Consider the following 15,466-nt stretch of genomic DNA (forward strand, 5'->3'; position numbering starts at 1 on the left):
CACAATCTTGTGCCAGAGCAGGAGGTGATTCCTGTGGCCCTGTATTGGAGCATCACGGTAAAGCTCATCTGTCCTAAAGCAGGGTTGGGCTGAGACTCAACCAGCCTGTCTCCATGCTGTGGGGGGGACTTCTCTGAAACCGGGGTGCCAGCACTGCTGTGTGTTCAGCCTGGTGCTCCTGCTCTGAGAGCTCTCAGCTGTAAGTACGCAAACCAAAACAGGCAGGAGCACTGCTGGCTTCCTTCTTGCAGTCCTGCATCCACCTCTCCTTCCCTGACCGCTGTGTGTGAGTGTAAATCATGTCCTAGTCTGCCTGCCTTCAGCCTTTAACTCCACATTTCTGAAAGCCACACAAATCATTTTGATCCTGGAAACCTCAGCAAGAAATACTTTATATTTTTTTTTTTTTTCCAGTACAAACACTTTTTCAGCTTTTAAAATCTGAACAAATGTACAAGGTTTTAAAAACAATAAACCACAGCCTTTTACCAGGATCAGTTAGCAACTGCCTCGGAAAGCTGCCCATGCAAAGACAACCACACAGGCACAATCTCCTTCCCTCTCAGCAAGCCAAAATTTTTTAAAAATGCCCTCTTTTGTACCAAGTTCATTTCACTTTTTAAACATGAATAGCTGAGAACTGTAATACAAGCTGTCCATAGCTTCAAGTGACTAGTCAGGAATAGTTCAAACATAGCACCATTTTCTGGAAGGTCAGACTTCTTCCTTGTCCTAGTTTAGTTATGGCCAGTCCCAGCTCCCTCTGTACTGGAGGAAACTGGTGCTGTTCAGCTGTTCTCTACCCCAGGCATGGGAAGTGCTGAGCCTGGCCCTTGGCTTCATTTTCTCTTTGGTTGTTGCAGCCCTTTTTCTCCCTGTTGTGAGAGGACGTGGGGAGGTGGGCAGGATGCTCCATTGCAAAGTACCAAGGGCTGACTTGAGACTCCTTCCATGGGCTGAGGGAAACGAAATAGCTTCTTTTTTGTCTAAGAGCAGGTTTTGCAGGGTGCCTGAAGGCAGCTGGAGGTTGCTTCTCTACTGGAGAAGTGTCTCAGCAGCTGCAGCATAGCTCCAAAACAGCAAATCCCAGAGCAGCGAGCGGATCCTGGTGCTGCGAGCATCCGGTGGGGCTCAGTGAGCGGTGGGACCTCAGGCCCCTTCTCCCTCCTACAGCTCTCTCTACTCCTACGGCTGATGGCCCATGCTCCTCTGGCAAAGGAAAGAGTGTTTACCACATCAGGGTAACATGATGCAGCCAAATGGACTCGGTGATCCCTGTGGTTCTCCCCAGCCTGGAAGCATCTGCTTCAGGGAGATCTTCCAGTTTTTCTGGGAGGAAACAGGGGAGCAAATGCAGCTGGATGCATCTCTGCTGGGAGCTGGTGCTGCTTTGAGCTGGTTGGAGCAGGGGCAGAACTGGGGTGCAGAAGAGCAGGGATGACCAGTTGAGGGTGATGGGCATGAGGTGGGAGCTGGAGGCTGGCTGGCGTGGGAGGGCTTGGTGAGCTGCAATGTTGAGCTGCTAGAAAATATGTTCCTCTGCTATAAAGTGCCAGAGCTGTTAAGATGGAGGCTCTTTAATTTCCTCTTCATCCTTTCTGGTAATGAAGTCCCCGTTGGCTGAGCAGCAGAGGACGCCCATGCCGGGCTCCCCAGGTGAGGTGGGTTTTGTGTGCGACAGCCACGCAGTCCAGGTGCCAGCTCCGTAGGGCAAGGCTGGAGTTGCTGAGGAACATGTCCAGCCTCCTCCAGCCTGCATGGTCATGGAAAACTAGAGCCAAGCTGAGAAAATAATTTTGCCGTTCCCAGGCTGAGGAGAGGTCTGGAGAGCTGCCCTGCTCCCTGTCCCCAGCGCTGCACGTCAGTGCGGGGCCCTGGGGCTGTGGCAGCCCAGTGGGCTCAGAGGAACATGAGGAGGATGCGGCTAAGGCCTCTTTCTCACACCCTGGAGTGGCTGCAGCTCTCCTGCCCTGGGCTGAGATGAGGGAAACCGCATTCACAGTTTGAGAAACAAAAACAGGAGAGAACTAGAGCTGGAGGGAGGGACTACTCCGTGTCCAGCAGAGACACACATGTGTCTTTGGGGAAGACACAAGTTTTCCACACCCCTTCGTGTCAGTCCCAGGTGTCACCACAGAGAGGGTACAAAGCCCGGTAGCCCCTGTGGCAGATGCACTCGACCCCCCCACAGGACCTGTCCCCAAATGCTGGTGCAGTGGGTTGTAGCTGCTCAGCGAGATTCTCCAAAATACGGCAAGGGAGGTGGGGGCAGCAAGAGGAAACGTGGAAATTGAATGAGCACCATGACAGTGGATTGTTCAAAAATACATACATATATATATATATATATGCCACATATATATATATATGCATAGTGTGTTTTCCCAACGCGTATCCTCATATGCTCCATAAGGCATGTGTGTTTGCATGAAGGAGGGAACAGGATAAATGGATTTACCATACACGAGGAGGGCTGTTGTCTCGGAGAGGGGAAGGCAGTTCCCAGGGGGATGTGTGAATACATGTGTTCTTTGAAATCCACAATTCCTGGGGTGAGTTTTGTTCCCCATAAGGAGCTCTGGCTCTGCTCAGTCCCTGCATTAAGACACAGGTGGTCTTTAGGTCAGAGAAACTCCATTCCTCAACTGACAACTATAGGGTTGTGTTCTCCAAGAAGCGATAAATCCTCAAAAATAAAATTGAAAAAAAAAAAACAAAAATGAAAAAAGCGTTCCCGTCTCCAGCTTCCTCCTGAATTATCCTTCTGGGGTCGTCAGCCCAGGAGCCAAAGCAACGAAGCAACGCCCCCGGCCAGGAGGCAGAGACCCAGCTGCTGGGCGTTGGGAGGTGACTACCCTAACAGAGTTAGGAGTTATGGAAAAGTGGGGCCAGCGAGATTTTTTTTTCAAAAAAAAAAAAGGTTTGTAGCAGCTTTTAATTTACCTTTTCATTAAAAAAAAAATATCCCAAGAGCTGTTGTCACATTGGAGCGAGTCTGTGTGATATAAGTTAATCCTGTCCTTCGTGGGGAGGAGCAGGAAGCTGCTGCCCCTCTGCCCGCTCTTCCAAGTGGCTGACCTGCTCCGACAGCTCGGAGACCTTGGCTTGGCAGTCGAGCAGGTTGTCCTTCAGTCCCGTTATTTCCTGAGAGTGGGTAGCCAGGGTCCCGTTCATGTGGTCCATGTAGTCCCACAAACTGCCTGTGTGTTTCTCCAGTTCGTCCCTGATGCCATCCAGACTCCCCGTGACGGCACCCAGCCGGCCACAGATGTTCTCCACCCGAGCCACTCGCTCATCAAAGTGGGCGATTTCCTGCTGCAGATCATGGCCCACACTCTTGCAGGAGCTCAGGTCACTGATGATCCTGGCTTTGAGTCGTTCCAAGTCTCCCTTGAGGTTCAGGACACGCCGGTTGCTGAAGAAGAGCTGGGAGCCTTGGTCATTGATTTTCTCCTGGATGGAGTGGACCTCATCCTCGATCTTCCGCTCGTGCTCATCCAGCGAGGAGTTGACGTGTGACATAGTGTCTGAGTACTGGGAGACAGAGTCCTTGAGCCCTGTCAGAGACTTGCTCACGGTGTTCAGGTTGATCTTTAGCAAGGTGATCTCCCCTTGCAAAGCCCCTGATGCTTCCTCCTCGATTCGCCGCTGGATCTCCAGGATGGTGGCGTTCAGCTTGCGCAAGAGGTCGTAATTGCTGTCCATCCGGAGAAGCAGGTCCTGGTTCTTGTTCTGGCAGTCTTCGATCTCTGTCCGGAAGGTTTCCACATCTTTGGAGGCGGAGGAGCAGCCTAGGGAACAAGTGTTCTCCAGCGTGATGAGGCGGTTCTGCAACACCTCCAGTGTCTTATCCGTGCGTTTCCTCATGCTGGCAAGCTCTCCCTCCAACACGGGCACCACCGCTCCATCCATGCCCATGGGAGAACTGACATTGTTCAGCTCCCCCACGATGGTCATGAACCTGTCCTCCAGGGTCTGCATTTTGTCTTCGAAGGCAGTCCTCATGCCATCCACCTCTGCCACCACCGTGCCTCTCATGCTGTCCTCTATACCAGAGCAGCAGCTCCCTGTTTCTCTCTCTGTAGCATTGAGTCTGGCTTCCAGGTCCTCAAAGCGCCCTTCAAAAAGGTTCCCTAGAGTGACAGTGGAGATTTCTCCATTCAGCTGTGAGTGCAAATTCTTCTGGGACTCGGAGATGCTGTGAAGGCCTTTCTCAAGGATGTTCATGCGATCGGTGAGGTAGTCCAGGTTGCTGCAGCAGCTTTCCACCACCGTCAGCCCTTGGATCTGGGTCTCCAGCTGGGAGATCTCTTTCTTGATCTCTAGCTCCTTCCCATCCAGCGTTTGCTGCAGCCGCAGGTTGGCAGCTTTCTCCTCCTCGCACTGCTGCCGCACCTCTTGGAGCCGGAAATCACACGTGGTCTGGATCTTGCCCAGCTTCTTCTCGAAGCCGTCAAGCAGCTCTCCGCGCAGGTTGCTCAGCCGCGTGTCCACGTACTCCTCCAGCAGGTCAATGGAGGTGAGGGGCGAGGGCCGCGCTGACTCCAGAAGATGCTTGATCTGCCCGTCGTGGTCCAGGACCATGCCGCGAACCTCGTGCAGCAAATCTGCCTTGGTTTTCAGCACGTCGCTCACCTCCGTCACTTTGGTCAGGATCTCACCCACGGGAGGGTAAGTGGCAATGTCGGCTTTGTCCGCCACGTCCACCAGGCCATCAGGAATGATGCCAAAACCCACAGTTGAGTCAGGCGCGCCCGGGCTGTTCATCAGGGAGCCGATCATCTTGGTGGTGTCCTCCTGGATGGCCAGGCGCAGGCGGTCCCCCAGGCCACTCACCATGGTGTGCAGGCTGTCGTAGGACTGGGAAAGGCGTCTCACCTCCTCCTCCAGCCGGTCCAGGCGGTCCCCAAAGAGACTGGGCAGCTTCCTGCCTGCACGGGGAAAGAAAGAGAGAGGGGACAGTCAGGGCTGGTGTTCCTTTGACATCTCTCCCAGGCTGTCTTCTAGATTTGAGTCAATTTCCATACTAACATTAGCTCCTGTCTCCCTCTTCTTGTCATTTCAGCCAGGTGTCAGCCCAACCTTCCTCCTTTTCCCTAACATCTCTTCCTAAGCTGATCAGGAAACCCTCTTTCCTTTCACTGTGCGGAACCAAACCCTCTGCTCTCAAGTTCAACAGAGGGTGATGAGAAGAACCCGGGGAGTTTCATATTGAGACACAATCTATTGACCCCCAAAATAATGGAAAAAACACTTCAAAGCAACAAGGAAAGGCAACTTTGAAGCAACACGTTTTGAAATAAACTATATTTAAAAAGCAAGTGACCCTCAAAGCAACCAAATATCAGGTGTCTGTCTGATCAGGAAGCAGGTCACCCACCACAGGTTTGCCAAATTCATGCCCTGTGCTGGAACACAGAGAACCCAGAGGTTTGAGAGCGTGCTGCTGGTGTGGTAACCCGGGGATGTGAAGCAGGAGCGAGATCTCACCATACTGATTCTTCTTTGGTCCTGGGAACAGGTCAGGGTGGCTTTTTGGATGGGGAGGCAGTCTGGGGATTGGAAACATCTTTTGCCCCGGAGGCATTTTAGGGCTGGGATGTTGGGGCAGGAGGCCGGGCTGGTCGGTCGGGCTGTCGTGACACCCTTCTCCCATGAAGCCTGGGCAACACCTCCAGGCCAGCTCAGTCACTGTCTTGTAGCCAATCTTGTATTTGGGTCTGAAGAAGGTGCGGTACCTTTCCAGGACAGGGGAGGAAAAGAGAAGACAGTTTAGAGAAGCAACCTCAACATCAAGCGATAGAGAAGAGCAGGACCATGTGTCTTGTTGGGTGTGGGAAAGCCGGGTTGAGGGCCATGTGCTGCACCTGCAGACCACCACCCAGCTCCTCCAAGAGCTCTTGCTGCACCACAGCTCAGTGCGCCATCACAGCATCCACCGAGGGAAGTGACTCTGGTGCTTACTCTCTCCAGGACTGGACCATGAGGTGCAGGTGTGCTGGCACATGGTGAGAGTACAGTTCTCCCCAACAAACTGTTAACACAACCAGATGAGCCTGAGAAGTAGCCTGGAGGTGAGGAAGGTCTATCTGAGAAGAGACATTACTTATATATCTGTGGTTTCTGGAGAGGTTTTCTTCGTTTATTGGATTTTTTTTAAGCTGGGACTCCTGATGTCAGTTTAGAAAAGCAGCTAGAAGTGTATTGCTGTGGTCTCTGGCCTGATAGATGACCACTGTGACAGATGCCACACAGTTTGGCAACTTTTGGCCTGCGGGAACATGAGATGAAGTGATGGAAGCGATTCCAAAACCCCTGCAAGCTCAGATCACTTCCAAGAGGGGTCTGGGCTGCTTGTTGGTGTGTTTTGCACTTTAAATAGACCTAGAGACTTTCCTAGTGGGGTAAAAACCCACATCTTAACTCTAGTCCTGTCCTGAAGCCTCCAGAAAGGTTGAAATACCTTTGTAAAGGTATTTTCTCCATCTGTGGAGGGATCAGTTTGGTGGGAAGCCTATGTGGCTTGGGCCAGCCTTGCAAGCAAGAGCTTTGGCAGTGGAGCAGCAGAGCCCTGGCAAAGTTCAACTTCATGCCACGAGGTGTGCACAGAGGACGACTGCTTGCACCTCCTCCTGCCCCAGCTGGGATGCCCTGGGAGGTTTCACCATCACCAATTTGGGCACCACAACATTGTCCCCCTCCCTTACACAGCAAACAAAGGTGTGAGCCCACCTCCTTGCCCAGTGGGACAGACACTCCCCGTCTCTGCTCTCGCTCTACGTGGGGTCCCACCAGCCCCACGGGGAGGACTAGCTGTTCCTGGCTCTTCCGTGGCACATTCCTGTGGGGTGGCAGGGATGGACAGGACCCCAGCAGCCCCCATGGCCCCCCCTGCCAGCCGAGCTGCACAGGGCTGATGACAGCACGTCTCTCACCACCCCTGAAACGCTGATCCTTTGAACCTGCCTCTTGGAAATTTCCTATTTGAATTTACCAGGGCCTGAAAATCCTGAAGTTTGCTGTTTTGCAGCAACACATACAATCAGGTCCTTGTTCTTCTCCACCATGTTCAGCTGAAGGTCTCTGAGGAGGTGACACAACCATCTGTGAATAGATCCCTTAGACAGAGGGGCTGCATGAGGTGCTCGCACTTATCCCATTGCTCAAGGCAGCACATGGGGCTGAACCCCTGTCCCCCCATCCCTGCCCAGGTCCTCGGTGTTCCTAGCCCAAGCTGCAGCCCCCAGGCAATGCCACTTCACATGATTCCCAGGGTGATACAGCCACCTCCATACAAACCGCAGGGCAGGAAGAGAAAGCAAACCTAAATCCTCTGTTCTTTGAATCACTTCAAAATTTCTCAGCATCAGCAGTCTCCCAAAGGCATGGGACAGCTTCTACGCAAGCTCTTCTTTTTGTTATTCCTCTTCCCAGACTCTGCTGACTTTCTGTGGTCTTTCCTTACTGTGTAGAAGCCTGCCCAGATCTACCGCTGAAGGAGATCGTTGTGTCCAGCCACTGTCAGGAGCTGAAGTGAGGACCAGGATGGCATCCAGAAGGCAAAGCACCTTCTCTGTGTCAGACTGGCCTCTGTAGAGGAGCCCAGAGCCTTGTCCCTCTGTTCCAAACAGCAGCAAGGGGAAGTATTTATTGCAGCTGCACAAACATTAGCTGATGGCCCCAGTGTGTGGAAAAACAATATTTCCTTTTCATGCAAGGATGCAGCATCCAAGGCTGTTGCAGGTCCAGCTGCTTTCAAAAAACACCCTGGTTTGGCTCTGGTTTTGTTCGAAGGGCTGGAGGAGCCGAGCAGCGGACACAGAGGAGATGGCAGGGGCTTTGAGGATCCTCTGCATGGGTACCAGTGGTTGCAGGATGTCCTGAAGTCTGCAAATGCTGCTAAAGCACTTCTGATGGGAGCAAGGAAAGAGCCAGGAGAGGCTGTGAGCTGAGCCCATGTCACCGCTGGCATGTGGTGAGTCCTGGGCGGCTGCAGCACTGGGTGCCAGTGCCACAGGAGGGGTGCCAGGCTCCGACGAAAGCCCCTCTCAGCCTGGTTTTCCTTGGTGTTCAGCTCTGCTGCTCTCAGCAAGCACAGGGAGGATGCAGAGTGCAGCATTTCTGCAAGGAGCATCATCCCCAGCTGAGGGGCTGCAGGGGGTGGCAAAGCACAAAGACCCAGTGTCCACCCCGCCCTGGCTGTAGCTCTAGTTTCAGCATGGCAGGGTGTTACCTTCTGGTATTGATGAGGTGGCAGAAAGTTTTGCAAATGTTTTCGTGGGGCAGAAAGCCCTCAGCCACCCCCAACCCACAGGCTCCGTTCCCTCCTCCTCTTGGTCAAGCTCTCACCTCGCTGCCGTCTTGCTGCCAAGTTGTTGCAGGTCTGTGACAAAACTCTTCCCTGCACATACACACATGTTCCCTCACGGCTTCCCATGGTCTTCTGATTGATTTCTGATGAGGGACAGAGCTCCCTCTCCCTCCTGACAGATCCCATCTTGTTTCATTCCACCACCGCTGCCCCAGCGCTGCCCGCCCCATCCAGGAAAAGCCCTTCAGCCCCTTTCCCTGGAAAATGGGAGTTGATGGTGGGAAGGAGCCCAAGGAGAGCAGCAACGCGAAACTGGGAGGGGAAGGGAGCTGTGTCCCAGCGTCACCCCGTACTCACAGCACTTTCCCTGGGCACTTGGGTCCCCAGCTGCACTTGTGGTACTCAGCCTTGACGTAGCTCTCAGCCCCATCCTGCAGCATGCACGTCACATTGCGCTGCACCACGTAGGCACAGTAGCTCCTAGGGAGAAGCACAGTGAGACGTTGTCACCTCCTGCCCCAGCAGGCAGCAGCATCCCAGCTATTCAGCCCATCCCCAGGCAGATTTGCCCTCCCTGCCAAACACTGTGGTGAGGTCTTGGAGGGGCCAGCAATGTGAGGGGACCCCCCAGCCTGTGCAGTTGCTGGGAAGGGGCATCACCCACCCCACCCACTGGGGATGGGGACAGCAGGAGGTCTGGGGGAGTGCAGGGAGTGGGAATAGAGCACCAGCAGCTCCAGGCACAGGACCTCTCCTGAGGCAAGTAGCAAACCCAGGTGCTGAGGATGAGGTGACTGGGAGGAAGGCTGTGTGGGAAGGATGCAGAAGCACTGGTAGAACAGATGGAGGCCAAGGCTGTTCCAGATGAAGGCAGGGTGGCCGGCAGGAGCAGATGGACTTGGTCTACAGGGGCAGGGACAGCAGGGATGTGCGGCGAGGCAGGGATTAAGGGCAGGTGGATGTGGCAGATGGCAGAGCGGGAAGAGAGGAGGGCACAGGCGCACAGAGTAGAGCTGAGGTGGAGATGGAGGGTCAGCAAGATGGAGCAGATGGGCTGGCACAAGCTGCAGGTGCTGGGAGGTGTTCAGTGAGGCAGGAGGACGTGGCTCTCCCTGTGCAAGCTGGGGTCACTGCAGCTCAGCTGCCTGGCCACAGGCTGGGAAGCAGCCAGGATCCCGTGGCATTGCCATCGCATGGCTGTGAAGAGCAGCCTCGAGACTGACCACAGAAATGAGCTGCAGGGCCTCAGCCCAGCTCTCACAGGCTTGGCGTGATGATGGTCTGGATGGTGTTGAGACATCTCTGGCAGGTGAAAGCAAGGGAAGGGACAGGGACAGTCACAATGGAGCAGAAGGGTTTTGCAGAGAAGGACTGTGCTGTGGCCTGTTTGGACACGTGAGCGTGCACATGTGTGTTTGTGTGCGCAGCCCCCCCAGCTGTCACCCTCTGGAGACAGAGCAGTGGGGCTCTGAGTGAGGAATGATGGGTGAAGGAGGGACAAGCACCAATGGCAAACACATGAAGACAAAGTAGATCCCCCACCCATGCCAAGACACGTCATGAAGCCCCAGTGACCCCATCCAGAGGTTCCAAGCAGGCTCCTCCACCTGCATGGGGTAGGAGCTCCTTTGGCAAAGCTGCAAGGTACAAGCAGGTTCATCCTCCCTCCAACACTCTGGCTCTCCCTGCTCCCTTCCAGCAGGGAGCCCTCAACCGCAAACCCCCAACACGTTCACCTTGCTGCCCCAGGAGCAGCACCAGCCTCTTTGCTCCCCTGGGATGGGCACCGCAACTCCCAGCAGCGCCCAGCATTGCCGGCCTGCCCGGGCTGCCTGGGCAGATTCTGCCTGGGCGAGAGGCTGCCAGGCTCAGCGCTTGTGCAGGGATCTGTGCTGCTCCCCACTCCTTCAAAAATGAGTCATTTGTCCGCACACAGGGCCACACGAGAGCAAAGGCCAGCCACTTTTCTCAGCTGGAGGGAAGGGAGATCATGTGTGTGTGTGCATGTGGAAATTTGGAATCACTGTCTATCCATAAATCCAGGATACATTTACAAACACACTGCTAACTCCCTCTCTAACTAAGCTACTAGCCAACACGGACAGATCTACTAGCCATTAGTAACAGACACTGACTACCTGTGACTACTTGGCTAAGGTTCTGGCTCACTCTCCTTCTCAGAAAGCCCTTTCCTTCTCACCCACCTGCGGCTGGCAGTTTTATAGCTCCAGACTGATGTTTTAAGAGTGAGCAGCTGGAAAATGTTATGGGTTTTGGAAAGCTCTCACTGGCACTGCCAGTATTATTCGTCTCAAATGTTACTTTATTCATTTCAGCTTGTTCATAACACCACATCCTCCTGTTTTCAAAGAAGCCCAAAAGAAACAGTTCTAGCAAACAAGCGGGGAGGGAAGAGAGCCCCCCACCAATGTAACAGCCTTTTTGCGGCTGAATGGAAAAGGTCTGTACTACGTGTAAAGCACACATTCCTCGCCTGCTTGAGCTTTCCAGGTTACTTGAAAACATATTTAAACTCCAGCAAGTCTGTGCTTTACAAGCAAATCAGCAAATTTCCTCCAAACCAATCTGCATTTTCATGTGTAGGTCTGTGCACTGCCATCCTCCCCTCCTGCACATCACACCCCTGTGCCATGCAGAACAGGTACATGCATCTACCCCACAAACACACTCCACCACCATCCTTGTCCCACCCAGGACCACAGCACTCACACCCCCCCGAGCCTGCTCCCTCCTGGAAACACAGCCCCTGCACCCTGCCACACCGAGCGGCCCCCCCAGCCTTGTTCTGAGCAGAGGGGGTGCCCCAAGACATGTGGACACCCCTGGTCTGCCCTGGATGCCAGCCCCTGGTCAGTGCCCGGCAGCTGGTGTGGGGCAAGGGATGCCCATGGCAGGTACCCAGGGGACAGATGCCCAGCAAATGATGCCCGTGGCCCAACAACTGGCAGATGGTGCCCATGATTGTTAAGGGAGGAGCTGGTACCCACTAAGGGGTGCCTGCGGCAGCCAGTCCCCCAGGGACACTGTCCGCTGAGCCCAGACTTGTGGCTGGTAGCCGGTGCCCGCGGTCTGTGCTCGGTAAGGGATGCCCGACGGCAGGCGGTGTCTGGAACGCCCCGCAGCGGTACCCAGGGGCCGATGCCCGGCGGCAGCGTTTCCCGGTGCCCGCGGGATGGGCTGCGCGGTCGCGGACGGGGACGCGCAGAGAGTCGCTTACTTGTGCTTGCCCACGGGCTTGCCGGGGCCGAGCTGCGGGCTGGAACCGGCCGTGTAGAGGCTGTACCTGCCGCCGTAGGGCAAGGGAGCGGCGGGAGGATAGAAGGTGCCCTTGGCGTCGGCGAGGGCGAGCAGCGTCCCCAGAGAGAGCCAGACGAGCAGAGCTCCGCGACGGCGCAGCGCCCGCCGCATGGTCCCGGCGGCAGAACGGGACGGGACGGTTGCGGGCCCCGCCGCGACGGCGCTGCGGAGGGGACCGGAGCGCCGCCCGCTGCGCCCTGCCCTGCTGGCCCTGCCCTGCCCGGCCCTGCCCGGCGGCACACGCTGCTCCGCTGCCCGCCCGACCTCTTTTGTACCGCGCCGGCGGGGGCGGGCCCCGCTCCTCCTCCCGCCCTCCCTCTGCCGCCGACCCCCGGCCCCGCGGGCGGGGAGACAAAGCGGAGCCCCCCGGCTGCCACCCCCCACCGCATCCACCCCTATTATCCCCCCGCGCCCCCCGAGCAGCCCCCGCGGTGCTGAAGCTCGACACGCACAGCCTCTAGCGAGCTCGGAAGAGAGCGCTGCCGGCCCCGGGGGGGCTAGAAGGGACCTGCACCCCCACTCCGGTTTCGGCCCCAAAGCTGCCACTTCTGCCACTGCCCCTTCCCTGGGCACCGGGCGTTTGTCCCCGCGGGGTAGCAGGTGCAATTGGGTCTGGAGCCGCGGAGTACCCGCTTGGCTCCTCGGCCACCCCCAGCCCACAGGTCTGCTCTGCTTCACCCGAGGCACAGGCGAAGAGAAAGGCTGGAGAGACCTTAACTCTGTCCCTTGGGTGTGTGCGGCTTGAGGTGAACTTTGCTGCTGGAGGTTGGCGTCTGTCAATCATTTGGCTGGCGCCAGCCTGACACACAGAGCACCATAGAACCCAGCACCTTGGTTTTGCAGGAAGGGCCATTCTGGAGCTGACATCAGCCCTCCATGGTGGTTTTGGGCTTTGCTTCCAGAGAGCAGGGAATCCCTTGCTTTCCTGCAGACCTGTGGATCTCCCACAGCCAAGGGCATTTCCTCCTGGGTGGCTTTGGAAGACAGAGTCAGGTCTCCTACCCCTCTTGCACACCTCAGAGATCCATGCTAACCTGCACCCCGATGCCCCCACCCACGGGTGACCCTCAGCATCAGGTGCTTGGGTGCTGAGTGCCCGACCCTTGTCCCGACAGCATTACCCAGGCCCTGCACCATTAACCACAGTGGTGTAAGAACCTTTGTGTGAGCCATGGGGAACTTTTGCTGTTGGACAAGACGGAGAGGACTCCCACCCGAGGCACTGGGCAATTTGGGAGAGGGGTAACATCCTTGGTGCTACCCAGCGGAGGTCAGCTTGCAGCCCTGCAGAGGTGAGGCCATGCCAGGGAGCAGGAGATTTTGTCATATAAGCTGAGCCTAAGCTGGACATCCTCCTGCCCCTGCGCTGCTCACACCCTTGGGCATCCCACTGAGACCACACCACGGGTGTGGTGAGGCTACTGCCTCGGCTGGCAGAAGCAAACCCCCTATCAGCCTGGACAGGACAGCAACACAGCAAGGCGTGCAATGCTTCTCCGAAACTCTTGGAGGAAAAGAAGAAACGGTCGAGAAAGGGTGGCTGGGTGGGATCCGAAATGCAGGAGAGAAACCTGCTGCTGGGGGAAGGAGACATCAAGGCTTGAGCTGACACTGAGACAGAGATTATAAGATACCGAGACAAACAGCCTTTTTCAGTTAAAAGAAGCCTTTGGTTCCATCTGAGGTGAATACAGAAACATTAGCAGGAGAAGAAAAAGCCACAGGAGAGCTGTGCTGGGGGAGGCAGGCTGGAAAGAGCAGGCGGAAAAGCAAGAGGAGGAAGTCTGTGTAATGAACCAGTGCATCCTCTCTGCTCGGTTCAATCTGCTGCAGGGTGTTGCTGCGAGCTGCCGTGCGCTTGTCAGGCTGCATCCCAGAGGTGGCTGCATTATGGTTTTTACGTGGTATATTTGGCAGCACATGAAGCACTTCTCATCCAGCTTGTTGCACCGAATTGTTCCAGTCCACTGGGATGCTGCAGGAGCAACGGTCTATAAGCAACTCTATAAAAACAAACAAAAGTTGACCGAGCCTGCATGGTTTCCTGCTGGATGCCAAAGTCAAGAGCTAACCTTGCGCACAGCCTTAATTTTTTTTCCCTGTGTGTAGGGAGCATGAGCCAGTTTTAATAACAGCGTGCTGCACGTGTGTCTGAGGCCTCAGGAAAAAAACATCTGGCGGTGCACGGTTTCAGGAGAAAAGCCCTTGGTCCTGGCCTTCAAGCCTGTGCTGTGAAGAACGGGCATGACAGGGCAGAGTGAAGAGTGCTTGTTTGTTCTCACTGGCCTGGCTGTGAAAGGGAAGGAGGTTGGAGCCATGGCACTTGTGTGAATGTGTGTATATATGTCTGCCTGTCCCTGCTGTCTAACCCCATTTTTGAAGCTCCAGGTCACTTTCTGCCAGATTTCATAGCGAGGCAGGATCCTCAGAGAGAATGAACATTATTTTGTTGTTCTATTGTCTATTTATGAAAAAAAGTCATCTGGGTAGACAAGAAAGCGCCAAACTGGGGTCCCCACTGAGGAAATGGATTCATCATCAACTCTATTATAAGACATCAAAGAATCCACATTGGAAAGAGCCATTATGAGTGCCCCAAACCATGGGAAAAACTCTCATGTGCCTTATTAGCCGTGAACTAATCCAACCATGAGACACAGAATGGCAGGAAACCGGCATTTGTTAAGTTGCACTTCTCAGGGAGCAGCTTGGGTTTGACTCTTTGATGCTCAGCCGTGCTGCTGCCGGTCCCCACCGCACCGCGAGCTCTGGCTGGGCACAGGAGGGTGCCCGTGTGGAGCCTGGACCAGCATCCTGGTGTTGGAGAAGCGCTCATGTGGAGAAGAAACAGGAGACACCTTCCTACCAAGGCACCCTCCTGACGTGGTCATGTCCCAGGGGTTAACAGAGAAGGTTCTAAGCTCATCTCCTGCAGCCATGAAGCATGTGCTGAGCACCGAGCTCTCCAGCAGAGTGAAAGGGCTTTGCCACCCTGAACTGCTGCCCAAAGGCTCCACAGATCAGCTCACCAGTAACCTTTGGGTCAGGGAGCACCAGCCCTTTGTGCTTCCCATAAGAAAGTTCTGCTTTCCCTCCTGGCTGCAGAATAAAGGGGATCAGACCAGAGCTGCTGCTACTGCTGATCTAATCTGGATGCTGGGCAAACCTGAGACCCTTCCAAGGGACACCTACAGGGGTGCCTGACCGGGGAAACTGTGTTCATCCGTGTCCCCATGTGAGCAGCTCCTGCAGCAGCTCAGCATGTGACTAGGGAGCTTGTTTCTCCACCGGGACTGCCAGGAGTTGATTGTTTCAGTGGCACCTCTCACAGCTATGCTCCATGCCAATCCAGGGATGAACAGGTAGAAGTTTTTCCCTACTAAGAATCCAGCAGAGATTTGGCCAAAAAGCAAGGGCATTGTGCAGGAGCCAGGAGGTGCCAGAGACAGGAGTTCAGCTGGAGGAGATGAGAACAGGAACAGAGGTACATGGGCAGCTCTTCCCTGCCCTGTCTTCTGGGGAGGGCTGGATGAACCATCCCAAGGCTAATTTCACGAGCGGATGACACCAAACAGTGACCTGTTCTGCTTCACATGCTTTTTAATTAACACCTGCATGGCCTCAGCAGCTGAATAATTGCCTCCCTTCATGGGTCAACAAGCCAGAAGCTTCTGACCTCCTGTTCCCACCCGGGTACGATGTTTGGACCCTGCACCAGGCACAGTGGGTGTTCACCCTCGTGACACCAAACCCTCCCACAGGCCAGCGCAGCAATAGGGAAAGTGATAGAACAGTCCAGAGGCTCTTCAGCTCTGCTTGCTCTAGGCCAGGATCAGC

General features: G+C 55.1%; 1 protein-coding gene across 1 annotated transcript; it reads right to left on the reverse strand.

The window, feature by feature from the left end:
- Positions 1 to 368: 368 nt before the first annotated feature.
- Positions 369 to 11,875, reverse strand: EMILIN3 (elastin microfibril interfacer 3). Its single transcript, XM_065031913.1, has 4 exons — positions 11,550 to 11,875; positions 8,669 to 8,791; positions 5,491 to 5,738; positions 369 to 4,931 (listed from the first exon to the last, which is right to left on the reverse strand). Exons 1-4 carry the CDS (start codon positions 11,738 to 11,740, stop codon positions 3,010 to 3,012), a joined length of 2,484 nt encoding a protein of 827 aa, XP_064887985.1. The 5' UTR covers positions 11,741 to 11,875; the 3' UTR covers positions 369 to 3,009.
- Positions 11,876 to 15,466: the final 3,591 nt, after the last annotated feature.

The sequence above is a fragment of the Columba livia genome, chromosome 16 (assembly GCF_036013475.1).
Source record: "Columba livia isolate bColLiv1 breed racing homer chromosome 16, bColLiv1.pat.W.v2, whole genome shotgun sequence".
Taxonomy (NCBI): Eukaryota; Metazoa; Chordata; class Aves; order Columbiformes; family Columbidae; genus Columba; species Columba livia.

Excerpts from the sequence above, each read along its gene's own strand:
- EMILIN3 (XM_065031913.1), bottom strand. The coding sequence starts at position 11,740 with ATGCGGCGGGCGCTGCGCCGTCGCGGAGCTCTGCTCGTCTGGCTCTCT. Across the intron at positions 8,792-11,549 it reads AAGCCCGTGGGCAAGCACAA|GAGCTACTGTGCCTACGTGG; the intron begins GTAAGCGACTCT and ends GCTTCTCCCTAG. Across the intron at positions 5,739-8,668 it reads AAGTGCCCAGGGAAAGTGCT|GTACCGCACCTTCTTCAGAC; the intron begins GTGAGTACGGGG and ends TGTCCTGGAAAG.